Raw genomic sequence first — 16,416 nt, forward strand, 5'->3', positions numbered from 1 at the left:
TACCGGTCCTCGGATCTGGGGGTTGGGGACCCCTGCTGCAAAGCAACTGTCCTCTTTCTAACTCACTTCTAATTCATTCGTTTTTCTCCTTTGGCAGCTATTTGGCAAGGAATAGAATAGAATTAGAAATAGAATGGAATGGAATGGAATAGAAAATATAGAATGAAATGGAATGGAATAGCATTACAGAATAGAATAGTATAGAATAGAATTAGAAATAGAAATAGAATAGAATAGAATAGAAAATATAGAATGGAATGGAATAGAATAGGATAGCATTACAGAATAGAATAGAATAGAATAGAAAATATAGAATGGAATAGAATAGAATAGAATAGAAAATATGGAATGGAATAGAACAGAATAGAATAGAAAATATGGAGTGGAATGGAATGGAATAGAATAGAATAGAATAGAATAGAATAGAATAGAATAGAATAGAATAGAATAGAGCTGGAAGAGACCTTGGAGGTCTTCTAGTCCAGCCCCCTGCTCAAGCAGGAGAACCTATACCGTCTCAGACAGGTGAATGTCCAGTCTTTTCTTTAAAATCTCCAGTGATGGAGCGCCCACGATTTCTGGTGGCAAGGTGTTCCACTGGTTAACTGTCTTCACTGTCAGGAAGTTTCTCCTTAATTCCAGGTTGCTTCTTTCTTGGGTCAGTTTCCAGCCATTGTTTCTCGTCCTTCCCTCTGGTGCTTTGGAGAATAATGTGACCCCCTCCTCTTCTTTGAAGCAGCCCCTCAGATACTGAAATACTGTTATCATGTCTCCATTTCTTCTTTTCTTCAAAGCCAAGTCCCACAGCCGTTCTTCATATGTTTTAGTCTCCAGGCCTTGGATCATCTTAGTTGCTCTTTGAATTTTTTCCAAACTCTCAACATCTTTTTTGTGATAGGGTGACCAAAATTGGTTGCAGTATTCCAGGTGTGGTCTTACTAGCAAGAGAGCAAGCAACTAAGAAATGGGAAGGGTGGCCCTAAACCTTGGCCACTGTAAGACCTGGGGACAAAGGTCTTGTGTCCAATCTCCATCGGAAATCTTGACCCTTGACCCAGGAAATCTTGACCCTTGACCCAAGGCGTCCAACACTGGCAGCTTTAAGACTTATGGACTTCAGTCTTGTCTCCAACCTGCAGTGGGACTCCTGACCCTTGACCCTAGAGCAGGGATGTCGAACCTTGGCAACTTTAAGTCTAGTGGACCTCAACTCCCAGAATTCCCCAGCCAGGCAGCCAGCCATGCTAGTTGTCTTGGTTTGCCTTAACCCTTTCCTACATGTGGCCATTGCGGTGGTGGATCTTCTGCAGGAGCTGACAGATATCGACACCCTCCATGAAAGCGAGGAAGGAGCTGAGGTCCTCATAGACGCCTTGGTAAGTAGCCCCTGCTGGCCATCAAGATCTTTTCTGGAGGCCAGGCCAGATCTTGGGAAGGAGCCCTCAGCCCAGTGGAGGAGCGTTCCTAGCCCTGATGGTGGCCCCTAGTTGGGTCATGAAACGTCTGCCAGAAAACCATCAAGGTCAGAGAGCACCACGGACCCCAGGTGTCCTCTTCCTCCTCCTCCTCCTCCTCCTCCTCCTCCTCCTCCTCCTCCCTTCTCCTTTTTTTCTCCTCCTCTTCCCCATCCTTCCCCTTTTTTCTTTTCCTCTCCTCCTCCTCCTTCCCCTTCTCCTTTCTTCTTTTCCCTTTCCTTCCTCCTTCCCCTTCTCCTCCTTTTTTCTCCTCCTCCTCCTCCTCCTCCTCCTCCTCTTTCTCTCCTCCTCTTCCTTCTCCTCCTTTTTTCTCCTCCTCCTCCTTCCCCTTCTTTTTTCTTTTCCTCTTCACCTCCTCCTTCCCCTTTCCTCCTTTTTTCTCCTCCTCCTCCTTCTCTTCCTATTCCTCTCCTCCTCTTCCTCATCCTTCCCCTTTTTTCTTTTCCTCTCCTCCTCCTCCTCCTTCCCCTTCTCCTTTTTTTCTCCTCTTCTCATCCTTCCCCTTCTTTTTTCATTTCCTCTCCACCTCCTCCTTCCCCTTCTCCTTTTTTCTCCTCCTCCTCCTCTTCCTACTCCTCTCTCCTCCTCCTCTTCCTCATCCTTCCCCTTCTCCTTTTTCTCCTCTTCCTCCTCTTCCTCCTCTTTCCCATTCTCCTTTTCTTCTTCTCCTTCCCCTTCTCCTTTTTCTCCTTCTCCTTCTCTTCCTCCTCCTCTTTCTCTCCTCCTCTTCCTTCTCTTCCTCCTTCTTTCGCTTCTCCTTTTTTCTCCTCCTCTCCTCCTCCTCCTCTTCCTCTTCCTCATCCTTTCCCTTCTCCTTTTTTCTTTTCCCCTTCTCCTCCTCCTCCCCCTTCTCCTCCTCCTTATATTTTTCTCCTCCTCCTCCTCCTCCTCCTCCTCCTCCTCCTCCTCCTCCTCCTCCTCCTCTCTGCATAGCTAAATCCCTTCTGGGAGTTGAAGTCCACATGCCTTAAAATTGTCAAGGTTGAGAAACACTGGTCTAGCTGAATTTTCATGCACATTCCTCTCCCCCCCCCCCCCAGCATCATCTAACTCTTGTCAAAGCAAAAACATCCCACCTTAGCAGCATTGACACAAGCAAAGCAAAGGAAGTCCAGTTGCCTTTTGAAAACAACTGGCCGCAAGGATGCCCTGGGCAGCTGGCCCTCTTCTGCAGTTGCCTGCTTCTTGTTTTTGTGTCTGGAGGTGCCCAGGGTCGCAATCTGAGAGCGAGGGCGGACCGGGGACTCCTCCTTGACGCTTTCCTCTTGGGTGCCGGAAAGGAAAACGGGTTGCTCTCGGCCTTTGGAGGGCTGGGTGTGTGGAGATGACCGTAACGGGCACCGACAGGCTTTTGAGGAATTGGACAGGGCAGATGGCGGCACCCCAGGGGTTGCAGGCAGGCTGACCTGCAGGCAAGTGGCTGGAGGCTTCCCGGCGCCCGGAAACTTCGGTTGCCCTGAAGCTCCTCCTCGGAGGTGCCGCTTTGCGTTTTCTTTCTGTGAAAAAGTCCCTTCCTTTGCACACCCAAATGGCCAGGTTGTTTCACCCCTGCCGTGGTTCTGCTTGAAAGCAGAAGGCAACAAGGGAGCCCAGAGGCTGCAGGAGGGCCTTGCCAGCCTCTGGGGAGGGTAGTGCCAAGTCAGCGTATCAAGAATCTCCCACTCTGAAGCTTGCAAGCTGGCCTGTCCTCCCCTCTCCCAGCTCTCTTTACTTGCTTATTTATTTGTTTAATCAGTCGTGAAGACCCTTTTGATCGGCCTGAATATTTCCTTCCCCTTCAGCCGGGAGTCGCTTCTTCTCTGCTCTTCCACCTCTCCCTTTTTGGACCTCCCTTTCCAGCCACCTCCCCAAAGCCCAGCTGGGCCAGTGTTACACACGCTCCAGTGTGTGGCTTGTGTGCCTTACGTGCACACAAACTCCCAGCCCTGGTCAACAGGCACGCTCAGATCACTTTCAACCCAACAGGGAACCGCAACCGGTTCTTTGGCAGACCCGGAGACCGGACGGATTTAAAGGAACAGCAAAACTTTGCTGGTGACAACTTACATTTCTAATAATAATAATAAAGTCGGAAGGGGTCTTGGAGGTCATCTAGTCCAACCCCCTGCTCAGGCAGGAAACCCTATACCAGTGGTGGCGAACCTATGGCACGCATGCCAGAGGCGGCACTCAGAGCCCTCTCTGTGGGCACGCGCGCCATGCCCCGGAGATGGCAACTGTCCCTCTTCAACCAGCCGCCCACTAATTGGCCGAGGTCCCACGTGGCTGGATGCATCCCAGCACCCATGCGCTTGCTGGCCTCTGTGTACGGGGGCCGATGGTGTCAGGCAGCAGCCGCCCCGGCCCCTGCCTCACCTTGGCCTGTGACAATGGCACCCCCGCTCTGCCTCGCCTTGCCTCGCCTCTCCCCGCAGGACGAGCCTCCTGGGCCCACCACCCCACCTGCCAGAGACCCCCTGAATCTCCCCCAATCCTGCCCGGCCTCCACAGGCATCCCTCCCCATGAGCAACATCGAGATGACCATGCCTACCTTGGCCACACCCACCCAGTCTGCCATCACCACCACAGCCATGCCCACCCAGTGGGCCACGCCCACCCGGCACCTGGCGATAAATAAGTGGGTTTGGGGCACTCGGTCTCTAAAAGGTTTGCCATCACTGCCCTATACCATTTCGGACTGATGGCTGTCCAGTCTCTTCTTAAAAACTCCCAGTGTTGGAGCATTCACCGCTTCTGGAGGCAGGTGGTTCCACTGGCGAATTGTTCTGACTTTAATTGCTTTTTCTCAGTGTGCGCGAGCGCACACACTCATGCACACTCACCCACCTCCTCCTCCACTAGGCTGCCAGAGGGACGGAAGTCACCAGGTCTGGATCCAAACAGGCTCTAAAAGTGGGGCCTTCAGGGTCCCTTTGATCCCCAAAGCTCTTTGCTTTGTTGATGGACAGGACTGGCAGCTCCTGTTGCCTTGTTGATTGACAGGTCTGGTAGCTCTTGATGGGATTTGGGGAGGGGGGGGTCTCATGGGTTCCGGTCCAGGTTCTCTTGTCTTGTGTGTCATTTTTTTTCTTTGTGTCCTCAAGGACTCAGTTCCTTCTTATCCATCTCCTGAAGGGACTTGGGTTTGGCTAGTCTAGAGAAAAAAAGGACCAGGGGTGACATGATATCAGTATTCCAGTATTTGAGGGGCTGCCACAAGAAGGAGGGGGTCACGTTGTTCTCCAAAGCACCAGAGGGAAGGAGGAGAAACCATGGTTGGAAACTGGTCAAAGAGAGAAGTAACCTGGAATTAAAGAGAAGCTTCCTGACAGTGAGAATAATCAACCAGTGGAACAACGTCCCTCCAGAAGTTGTAGGTACTCCATCACTGGAGGTCTTCAAGAAGAGACTGGGCAGCCATTGGTCTGAAACGGCATAGGGTCTCCTGCTTGAGTAGGGGGTTGGACTAGAAGACCTCCAAAGGTCCCTTCCAACTCTGTTATTCTGTATTCTGACCTTTTAAACCAGATTCCTGATTTTTGTTTTTTTTTTTTTTATTTTTTATTTTTTTTTTTTTTTACAAAGCAAACTTTTTATTTGATGAAATGCACCATGAACCACAAAAGCTAATGCAACAATAAATGTGTGAGAAAGAGCTGTTATTTGACTTTAGTAAGTATGAGTGCTTAACATTTCTTTCTTTTTTTTTTTTTTTTATTAAAAGTTTTATAAATTTTACAAAAAAAACAAGAACAATACAGAACAAAAAACAACATATACAAAAGAGAAAAAAAAATTAAACAATACATATAAAAAAAAAAACCCCACCCCACACCCCTCCCAAAAACCCTCCCTTCCCCCCCCCTGAGCTTCCCAGAGCAGAATATAGGCTTAAGAAATAATAAAAAAAAAAAAAAAAAAATTAAATTAAAAACTCTATATTTATATATATAAAAAAGATATCTATAATATATATAAAAATAAAACTTATGAAAAGGCTATATAATATTTTTGTATACCCAATCTAAATTGTATAAATTTTATCCATTTGTCCCAGATAGCAAAAAACTTCTCTTGCGTTTGTTGCTTTAAGAAAGCCGAAATCTTTGCCATTTCCGCCAGATAAGCTACTTTAAAAAACCATTCCTGCAATGTAGGCAAAGATTCCTTCTTCCAATATTGTCCAACTAACAGCCTCGCGGCTGTGATCAAGTTTAACATCAATACAACCTCCTTTGTATCACAATCTGTAACAATACCTAACAAAAATAATTGCGGAGTAAATTTTACCCTCCTTCTAAAAATTCTCTGGATATTCCACCATATTTTGATCCAAAATGCTTTTATCTCTCTGCATGACCACCAAATATGATAATAAGAAGCCTCCTTGTAACCACATCTCCAGCATTTAGGTTGCACGTCAGGGTACATATAAGACATTTTTTGTGGATCAAGGTGCCATCTATAAAACATTTTATAAAAATTCTCCCTTAAATTCTGTGCTTGAGTAAATTTGACATTTCTCACCCAAATAGTTTCCCAGGTGTCCAATGAAACTGGCTCACCAAAGTTCTGCGCCCATCTAATCATACAATCTTTAATTAGTTCCGTTTCTGAGTCCAATTCAACTAAAACCCCATAAATTCTCTTAATGTGGGTTTGTCTTTGATCCTTCAGTTGCTTAATAAGATTTTCATCTTCTCTAAGAAAACCCACCTTACAATCCATCTTCCATCTATCTAGTAGTTGCCTATATTGGAACCAAGAATAAGTAAAATTTTCTTGTGCTAATTCTTCCCGTGATTTTAATTGCCAGTTTTGTCCATCCCATTTAAGTAACTGTCTATAAGACACCATATCCATTTTAACCCCTCTTTTTATTCCTTCTATCGCATGCCAAGGTATAGCCCATAATGGTACTTTAAAATCACTTTTATAATATTTTCTCCAAATCCTAAGTAAAGAAATTCTTAAAATATGAGATTTAAAAGCCCAATCTATTTTTTTATTAAATATTAAATAGGCATGCCACCCATAAAGTAAATCCCATCCCTCTAGATAAAGTATCTCAGAATTTGTCAAATTTACCCAGTCACTAATTAATGTTAAAACCACCGCATCATAATATAATTTCAAATTTGGTACCTTGAGTCCGCCCCTCTCACGGAAGTCTTGCATAATTTTGAACTTAACCCTTGGTTTTTTCCCTGCCCAAATAAATTTATTGAGACCCTTCTGCCACTCATTTAAATTAATCTCATTTTTCAAAATTGGTAACATTTGAAACAAAAAAAGAAACTTGGGTAGAATATTCATTTTTATCACTGCAATTCTTCCCATGAGGGATAATTGCAGCTTTTCCCAGTTCTTCAAGTCTTTCTGTACCCCGACCCACAACCTTTCATAATTGTTTTTAAATAATTTTGCATTAGAAACAGACAGCATCACCCCCAAATATTTTACCTTATTAACAATCTCAAAACCCGTCGAGTTAACCAAAATCTGCTTCTCCTGACTCGACATATTTTTAGGTAAAATTTTAGTCTTATTTACATTAATCTTAAAACCCGAGACCAAACCATAATGGTGAAAGATTCCTGATTTTTTTAATCCACTCTGCTTTCCTGCCTCAGTCACTGGGAGATGGCATTTCTGCTGGACAGCAAAGCTCACGGTGCTTGCCCCATTAGCAGATGCTGTGGCAAAGCATTTCCTTTTCTGCTATCGCTGTGTGCAGCCATCCAGCTGACCTTTCCCGGATGGTCAATAAATTGCTAGCTGAAGGTAGCACAAAGGGCTTCCCGCCCAGCTTGGCAGACCAAATTCTTTGTATTTCTCAACAGAGCCCAAGGCCTTGCCTACATCAAGTCAGCTTGCTCCTCTGCCTGGTTTGCTTTTCATACAGTCTTTGTTCCCAATTGGATTGATTAATTAATTTGTATACCTGCCCGTCTCCAATCAGTGGCTCTGGGTGGTAAACAGTTATTGTTGTTTTTATGGTTGCGTATTGGTTTTTTATTATTATTATTATTGAGATATATATGTGAATGAAATAAATAATAAAAAGGAGAGCCGTATATATATATATATATATATATATATATATATATAGTCAAATAGTAATGATCACCAAGAGAGTATCTATAAAAATAGAGTTTTAATCCACCGAGCTTTCGTCAAACACAATTGACATCGTCAGGGTTAAAAGGTAAGTGCCGGGGGAGAGTCTTATATACAGCTGTTTAGTGTCTGCTTCCGGCTCCTGGAGCGTGTCATAGGCCCCAGCTGATCGGGTTGGGTCTCCAGCCTACATCCCACATTACTAATCTGCATTCTGTCATAAGTTGTTTCAGAGTTGGGAGTCCAGATCTTTTTGCCTTCCTTGCTCATAGCCTCCCCCCCACCACCATCCCACACACGACTTCCCTCTACGAGTGGGGGTGGGCAATTATCACTTTCAGTATCCTTACAAGCCTCACGGCTATTTTGGTCTTGTTTATCCGTCTCCCGGAATTGTGCCCTAGATTCATAACCCCCGCCCATATTGTTCCTCCTCCCCTCCTTCATGTGTATATTGTTCTTAATAGTATTAAAAACACGAATCCCGGGTATACACATAATGTGAAGTAAAATAAGGTGATCACCAGGATAAAATCATAAACATAAATGTTTAATCTACAAAACCAAGCTTTCGTTGGCCACACTACCGACTTCGTCACGGTATAAAATGCTGGATCTGGGAGTCTGTTTTTATGTGGCTGGCTGCCTCTGCGCTTTGACCCTGGATCGGGTCGATGTTGGTAGTGTGGCCGACGAAAGCTTGGTTTTGTAGATTAAACATTTGTGTTTATGACTTTATCCTGGTGATCACCTTATTTTACTTCACATTACATGTGTATATGTATGTATATGTATGTGTGTGTGTGTGTGTGTGTGTGTGTGTGAGAGAGAGAGAGAGAGAGAGAGAGAGAGAGAGAGAGAGAGAGAGAGAGAGAGAGAGAGAGAATTTACAGTGCTTACAGTAGTGACGTCTGCCTGCAAAAGATGCTCCTAGACTGGAATGAAACGCAGAACAGATTGCTTTATATTTGGTAGACTGGGTGCTTCACCCAACACATAGATATATATCCTCCCTGGTCTCTGCTGACAGGGGTGAGGGGGAGCCTGTGGCCTAAAGGTTAATACAGCTGCCTAACATGCAAGCTGCCCAGGTTCAAATCCCAGAGGGGTAAGACTAGCTGATGAGAGCTAAAGAGCTTGAAATAGCTATACTCGTCTCCCTTTAACTCGGATTACCGAGACTAAATTTTTTTATTAAAACTGAGCTTTCGTCAGTGCCTGCTGACATCGTCAAGAGTGTAAGCCAGGAATGGGAGGCACGTTCTTATGGTCTCTGTGAAGCCAACAATTTAGCTAATGAGCGCGTTACAGGTCTATTCGGCCCCCCGCCCTCCCGCCACAACTTCTGGAGGCAGGTTATTCCACTGATTAATTGTTCTAGCGGTCAGGAAATTCTTCCTTAGTTCCAGGTTGCTTCTCTCTTTGATCAGTTTCCATCCGTTGCTTCTTGTCCTGCCTTCAGGCGCTTTGGAGAATAGCTTGACTCCCTCTTCTTTGGGGCAGCCCCTGAGATACTGGAAGACAGCTGTCATGTCATCCCTCGTCCTCCTAGCCAAACCCAATTCCTGCAACTATTCTTCATATGTTTTAGCCTCCATCCCCCTGATCATCTTTGTTGACCAGGGGAGTTGCAGAGAAAAAAGCCATTGTACTAATCAAAGCATCCCTCGGTGGCGCCATTTTCATTTCTGCTACGTTTGGTCTCTTGCCTTCGGCCAGCGCAGGGGCCTCAGGTTGACTTGTCCTCCTCCAGCCCGCTTGCTCTGAGCCTGCCCTTTCTCTCTCCCTCTTCCTTGGCCCAGGTGGAAGGGCAGGTGGTGGCCTTGTTGGTGCAGAATCTCGAGCGGCTGGATGAAAGCGTCAAGGAAGAGGCGGACGGCGTTCACAATACGCTGGGTAAGTTGGGTGCCCATTGGAGGGGGAAGAGGTAAGGGGGTCAGATCTGCCCTCACCTTCCTAGACTTCTTCACGCTGGAGATGGCTGTTGAATTGATTGTAGACACACACACCCCGGCTCTCTGCTATCCACCCATCAGGGCTCACCATCCGTGTTCTGGAGGAGGATGGGCAGCACCTGGCTGCAGTAGAGTTTGTTGGCATCAGAAGGCATCTCTTTGTCTTATGGTCCATAAATGTTATCCATTTATATAAGCAGTGCAAAAGAACACAAGGAGAATATATCGGTAGGATAACCGAAAAGATGTTTTTGGTTATGGTATCGATACATTCTTGTTGTGTTCTTTTGCATTGTTTATGAATGGACAATATTTATGGACAATAAGGCAAAAAGGAAATTGAGATGGGTATGGAAAGAATAGAACAGGTATAGAATGGAATAGAACAGATATAGAATAGAATAGAACAGATTTAGAAGAGAATAGAATGGAATAGAATAGAGTAGAATAGGAATAGGAATAGAATAAATAGGAATAGGATTGAATAGAATTGAATAGAATAGAAAATATGGAATAGAATAGAATTACAGAATAGAATAGAGTAGAATAGAATAGAATATAGAATAGAAAATATGGAATAGAATAGAATTATAGAATAGAATAGAATAGATTTAGAATAGAATAGAATAGAATAGAATAGAATAGAATAGAACAGATTTAGAATAGAAAAGAATAACAACAGAATAAGAGCAGAACAGAGTAACAATAGAATAAGAATGGAATGGAATAGAATAGAATAGAATAGAAATAGTAGAATAGGAATAGGAATAGAATAAATATGAATAGGAATGAATAGAATAGAGTAGAATAGAATAGAATAGAATAGAATAGAATAGAAAATATGAAATAGAATAGAAAATATGGAACAGAATAGGATTACAGAATAGAATAGAACAGATATAGAACAGAATAGAAAATATGGAATAGAATAGAATAGAACAGAATAGAATAGAATAGGTTGGAAGGGACCTTGGAGGTCTTCTAGTCTAACCCCCTGCTTAGGCAGGAAACTCTCTACCATTTCAGACAAATGGTTGTCCACTCTCTTCTTAAAAACTTCCCATGTCAGTGAAGATTCTCAATCCTCCAGTAGAGTTGTCCGGAGGTCCAGTTGCCATGACTCAACTTCCAGACAAGAGTGTGGACAAGAGCTTTTAATATGGGGGGGGGGGACCCCTCAGACCACCTCCAGCCACCTGGGCCTCTCAAGACCATGACCTACCCCTCATCAACCCTGGCCAAAGGACCACCCCCTCTTAGAGCAGCGGTTCTCAACCTTGGCGACTTTTAAGCACGTGGACTTCAACTCCCAGAATCTCCCAGCCAACTATGGCTCTTAAAAGTTGCCAAGGTTAAGAAGGATTGTCCTAGAGCAGGGGTCTTCAAACTTGGCCCTTTGATGACTGGTGGACTTCAGCTCCCAGAATTCCACAGCCAGGCACGTGTGCCTGGCTAAGGAATTCTGGGAGTTGAAGTCCACTAGTCATCAAAGGGCCACCTTGGAAGACCCCTGTCTTAAATCTAAGAAAGAAAATGGAGGCTGGCTGAGGAATTCTGGGAGTTGAAGTCCACAAGTCATCAAAGGGCCACCTTGGAAGACCCCTGTCTTAGAGAATGTTGAAGACTGCTGGGTTGGGAAGGCTGTTGAGATACATCAGTGGTTCTCAACCTGTGGGTCGGGACCCCATTTGGGGTCGAACGACCATTTCACGGGGGTCGCCAAACAACGCAGTCCGCCATTTTTTCCCCCTTTTCCTTAGCTGTGCTACTCCCTTTTATTCTATTGGCTTTTGAAAGCCAATAGAATAGACTCTCTTGAATAGAGTCTAATTCTATTGGCTTTCAAAAGCCAATAGGAATTGTCCAGGCTGTCTCTGCCCTGCTGAGCCCGCCAAAAGTCCCATTCTGCAAACGGTGCTGCACCAGTTGAGTAGTCCTCGACTTACGACCGGTTGAGTAGCCCTCGACTTACGACCGGTTGGGGGTCGCGGCATTAAAAAGGTTGAGAACCACTGAGATACGTTATGAAATCTCTGGGAATTCAGAACTGACCATGTCTTCTGCGTTCTCTCTTTCCCTCTGAATCCTTCTCTTCTCAAAGCTATCATTGAGAACATGGCGGAGTTTCGGCCAGAGATGTGTGTGGATGCTGCTCAGCAGGGCCTGATGCAGTGGCTCCTCAAGAGGGTGAAGGTGAGTGTCGGCCTGCTTCTCTCTGAGGGCTCAGGCAGGTGGGCAACTGTGCTGGCTTTCGGGCCTGGGGACTTGAATTCCCAGAATTCCTGAGCCAGCCGTGTTGAGGGTTGAGGGTTAGACTAGAAGACTTCCAGTGTCCCTTCCAAGCCCATTATTCTGTTTTCTACTATTGCTAGTATCAGCCTTGTATTGGTAGACAGGCTGAGCCTTGTGGTCAGTTTCTCCAACTCCTGACAAGTGAACTAAAGAAAAATTAGCCAGGATATCAAGGTGATGATTTAAGACAGTGGTCTTCAAACTGGAAAGCTGGCTGAGGAATTCTGGGAGTTGAATTATCCACAAGTCTTAAAGTTGCCAAGTTTGAAGAGCCCTGATTTAAGAGCTGATCAGCTGATGCGATGATGATGATGATGATGCTGGAAGCAAAGACCTACAAATAGAAAGACTGAGGCAAAGGCAAGCAAGGGTAGTACCAATAGTCATAGGCGCCTTGGGTGCAATCCCAAAACAACTGGAGCACCACTTGAACACCATTGGCATTGACAGATTCACCATTAGTCAATTGCAAAAGGCGGCCTTACTAGGAACTGCTTCCATCCTGCGACGATACCTGTAATACCATCAAACATCCACATCTGCCTATCCCAGGTCCTGGGTAAGGACTCGATAGGTAGACAAAATGCCAAATCCAGTCTGAACATCTGGCTGACTGTGCAATGATCCATAATAAAGTTAGAAGATACCTTGGAGGTCATCTAGTCCAACCCCCTGCTCAGGCAGGAAACCCTACACCATTTCAGACAAATGGCCCTCCAGACTCTTCTTAAAAACTTCCAGTGTTAGAACAGTCACTGCTTCTGGAGGCAGGTTGTTCCACTGGTTAATTGTCCTCACTGTCAGGAAGTTTCTCCTTAGTTCTAGGTTGCTTCTCTCCTTGATTAGTTTCCATCCGTTGCTTCTTATCCTGTCTTCAGGTGCTTTGGAGAATAGCTTGACTCCCTCTTGTTTGGGGCAGCCCCCGATATATTGGAACACTGCTATCATGTCCCCCCTCGTCCTTCTCTTCGTTAAACTGGACATACCCAATTCCAGCAGCCGTTCCTTATATGCTTTAGCCTCCAGTCCCCTAATCATCTTTGTTGCTTTTCTCTGCACTCTTTCTAAGTCTTTCTTGGCTGTTGTCTCTTTCAGAGCCTTTGTAAAAAATGGGAGTCTCTACTAGTGTGTGGTTTTTTTTCTTTCTTTTCCCTTTCCTGCTGTATTTACTGTTTTGTTGGATTCTGCCTGTAGCACGTGTATGTATATTGTTCCTAGTGATACGTGTGTAGCATTGTACAGTAGATATTGTAGATAAACCACCCTTTGGTACAAACCACTGTTGGCTGTGTCTGCTCCTGGGTTGTTGCAGGCTCTGACACAGGATGACTCATGGGAGCCTGAGGACTACAATTCCCATAACCTTGACCCCCCCCCCCAAGACCGGCCTCTGTTTGCCACGGGAAGAATGCTAAATGACCGGGAAGAATGCTAAATGACCTACGTCTCTGCTCTTCTCCCCCTTGCAGGCTAAGATGCCTTTTGATGCCAACAAGCTCTACTGCAGCGAGGTGCTGGCCATCCTCCTCCAGAACACAGACGGTGAGCCCTGAACCTGCCCTTCCCCAGGTCATGGGGGGGGGCTCTGTGCCCCCCAACCCCCCTCCCACCTCCTCTCCTTGCCCTGGGCTCTCTGCACAGTCCTGTGGATTTTAGGTGCTGAGATTGACATGGCAGGTAGCTGACTGTGCCCCCCCCTCCTCTCCTTTGCCCAGTGAGGGGGGGGAGTCAGATCTGACCTTTGACCTCTCCCCTCCTTCCTGCAGACAACCGGGAGATGCTGGGAGAGCTGGATGGGATTGATGTGCTGCTTCAGCAACTGTCGGTGAGCAATTTGTTGCCCTTTTGCTTGCCCTGGGAGGGCCCTGAGAGGAGAAGGAGGGTGGGCAACGCTTAACTGAGGGGAAAATGGAAGCTGAAGCCCAGCGGCCTTTGAGACCCTGGTGGGGAGGCTGCAGCCCACCTTGAGAGATCCTGAAAGAGCATTCACAGGTCCAGTCAATCCGAACAGAGCTGGGAGGGAGGTCTTCTAGTCCAACCCCCTGCTCAGGCAACAACTCCTATACCATCTCAGACCAATGTTTGTCCAATCTCTTCTTAAAAACCTCCAGTGATGGAGCACCCACAACTTCTGGAGACGGGTTGTTCCGCTGGTTAATTGTTCTAACTGTCAAACAGTTTCTCCTTAGTTCCAGGTTGCTTCTCTCCTTGATGAGTTTCCATCCGTTGCTTCTTCTCCTGCCCTCTGGTGCTTTGGAGAATAGCTTGACTCCCTCTTCTTTGGGACAGCCCCTCAAATACTAGAATGCTGCAATCGTGTCTCCCCTAGTCCTTCTTTTCTCTAGAACTAGCCACACCCAAATCCTGCAGCCGTTCTTCCTATGTTTTAGTCTCCAGGCCTTTAATCGTCTTAATTGCTCTTGTCTTCACTTTTTCCAAAGTCTCAACATCTTTTTTTCTAATGGGGTGACCCAAACTGGATGCAGGATTCCGGGTGTGGCCTTACTAAGGATTTACAAAGCAGAGCTAACACTTCAGGTGATTTTGATTCTATGCCTCTGTTGATGCCACCAAGGACTGTAAACAGACGCACAGGATCAAAATCAGGTGAACTATTGGTACCGCTCTATAAATCCTGAGTAAGACCACAAGGACGTAGTAAGTCCTTGACTTAAGATTGTTTGTTTAGCAACCTTTGAAGTCACAACAGCCCTGAAAAATGTGACTTGTGACCGGTTTTGACGTGATCAGAATTCGGATGCTTGACAAACCCCACCATGTATTGACGCTGGTTGCAGCGTTTCTGACGTTCTCAGTCGGCTTCTGAACAGCAAGGGTTTCTGTGATGGTTGATTTTAAGATGTTTTTTTTAAATGCTTTCGTGTTTTTTAAATATAGGCTCTTATTTTATTCAATAATAATATTAATAATAATAATAATAAAGTTGGAAGGGACCTTGGAGGTCATTTAGTCCAACCCCCTGCTCATGCAGGAAATCCTATACCATTTCCGACAAATGGCTGTCCATTCTCTTCTTTTTTTTTATTGAAAATTTTTAAAGTTTTACAATAAAATACTCCCCCCCTCCCACCCCCCATCACCCTCCCCCCTCCTTCCCAGAGCTGAATACAGGGTTAAAAACAAAAAAAAAAACCCATACAACTTAAATGAACATCAAACAATTATACATACATCCAGGAAACAAGATTTTAAATACATTAACTCCAATATATAAAAACAAAAATTCTAACCATTAGCCTTAAACATAAGTTATTCAAAAGCTAAATAATACTTTCTAATCTCATATTTATTCTGTATAAAATTCACCCATCTTTTCCACACCAAAATATATCTCTCTTGAGTTTGGTCTTTCAGATAAGCTGAAATTTTTGCCATTTCAGATAAATAAGAAACTTTAAGAAACCATTCTTCTAAAGTAGGCAAAGAATCCTTCTTCCAATATTCCAATGTCCAGTCTCTTCTTAAAAACTTCCAGTGTTGGAGCATTCACCGCTTCTGGAGGTGGGTTGTTCCACTGGTTAATTGTTCTCACTGTTAGGAAGTTTCTCCTTAGTTCCAGGTTGCTTCTCTCCTTGGTCAGTTTCCATCCGTTGCTTCTTCTCCTGCCTTCAGGGGCTTTGGAGAATAGCTTGACTTCCTCTTCTTTGGGGCAGCCCCTGAGATACTGGAAGGCTGCTATCATATCCCCCCTCGTCCTTCTCTTCATTAAACTGGACATACCCAATTCCAGCAGCCGTTCCTTATATGCTTTAGCCTCCAGTCAAAATGCAAAAACACAGAACTCAAAAAAAAAAAAACCCCGAAAGAGAAAAAAACCCACAAAACAATGAAAGCATTAAAAAAAAGTTCATTAAAAAAAACACCACCTATACGTATATCATCCCCTCTAGGTTTTTTTATCAAAGTTTTACTGAGTTTTATAGGGTTGGGGGCGGGATGGGAACTGGGGTTTGGGGTGGGACTCAGGGTTGGGAACATTGGGATACCCCCCATTGACATTTTCAAGCTTTAGCAAACAGACTGTTGTCCGAGTACAATGTTCAGTAACACTAATTACTATAATAGTAGATAACTATAATGAATATGAGAAACAACAATCATGAACAATATCAGTTAATCAATACTTATCATTCATCTTACTAGTATATATACACGATAACATTACATTCATTTCTCACTAGTTCGTTTTTCTAACCATTGGTCAAAATTACCCCATGTTTTGAAATAGACTGAATCTTCTTTCTCTTTATTCTCTAAAGTTAATCTATCCATTTCTGCACATTCTAAAATTTTCTTAACTAGGATCTCTTCAGTTAGTAAATTTTCATTTTTCCAGTATTGGGCAAATCCTATTCTCGCTGCTGTCAATATATGCAATATTAAATACTCCATCTCCTTCTCATACTTGGCTCCTACTATTCCTAACAAAAAGAATGCTGGTTTAAATTCTCTGTATTTTAGTCATCTTTTCCAACCATGTGTGAATCCTGAGCCAGAATTTTTTTGCTCTTCGTATATCATCCCCTCTAGTTTGAATGCTGATTAATATACCCCTTTTTGCAAAACCAGCCCT

At 44.5% G+C, this 16,416-nt stretch overlaps 1 protein-coding gene across 1 annotated transcript in view; it reads left to right on the forward strand.

The window, feature by feature from the left end:
- The first annotated feature begins 969 nt into the window (after positions 1 to 969).
- CTNNBL1 (catenin beta like 1) overlaps positions 970 to 16,416 on the forward strand; it is a 70,934-nt gene continuing 55,487 nt past the window's right edge. Inside the window, exons 1-5 of the mRNA XM_039368192.1 lie at positions 970 to 1,376; positions 9,378 to 9,471; positions 11,632 to 11,723; positions 13,292 to 13,364; positions 13,589 to 13,647. Coding sequence (XP_039224126.1) covers positions 1,242 to 1,376; positions 9,378 to 9,471; positions 11,632 to 11,723; positions 13,292 to 13,364; positions 13,589 to 13,647 — 453 coding nt within the window. The 5' untranslated portion in view covers positions 970 to 1,241. The remainder of the gene's footprint in view (positions 1,377 to 9,377; positions 9,472 to 11,631; positions 11,724 to 13,291; positions 13,365 to 13,588; positions 13,648 to 16,416) is intronic.

The sequence above is a fragment of the Crotalus tigris genome, unplaced genomic scaffold (genome assembly GCF_016545835.1).
Source record: "Crotalus tigris isolate CLP2741 ecotype Arizona unplaced genomic scaffold, ASM1654583v1 scf7180000020719.984301794:720406, whole genome shotgun sequence".
Lineage (NCBI taxonomy): Eukaryota > Metazoa > Chordata > Lepidosauria > Squamata > Viperidae > Crotalus > Crotalus tigris.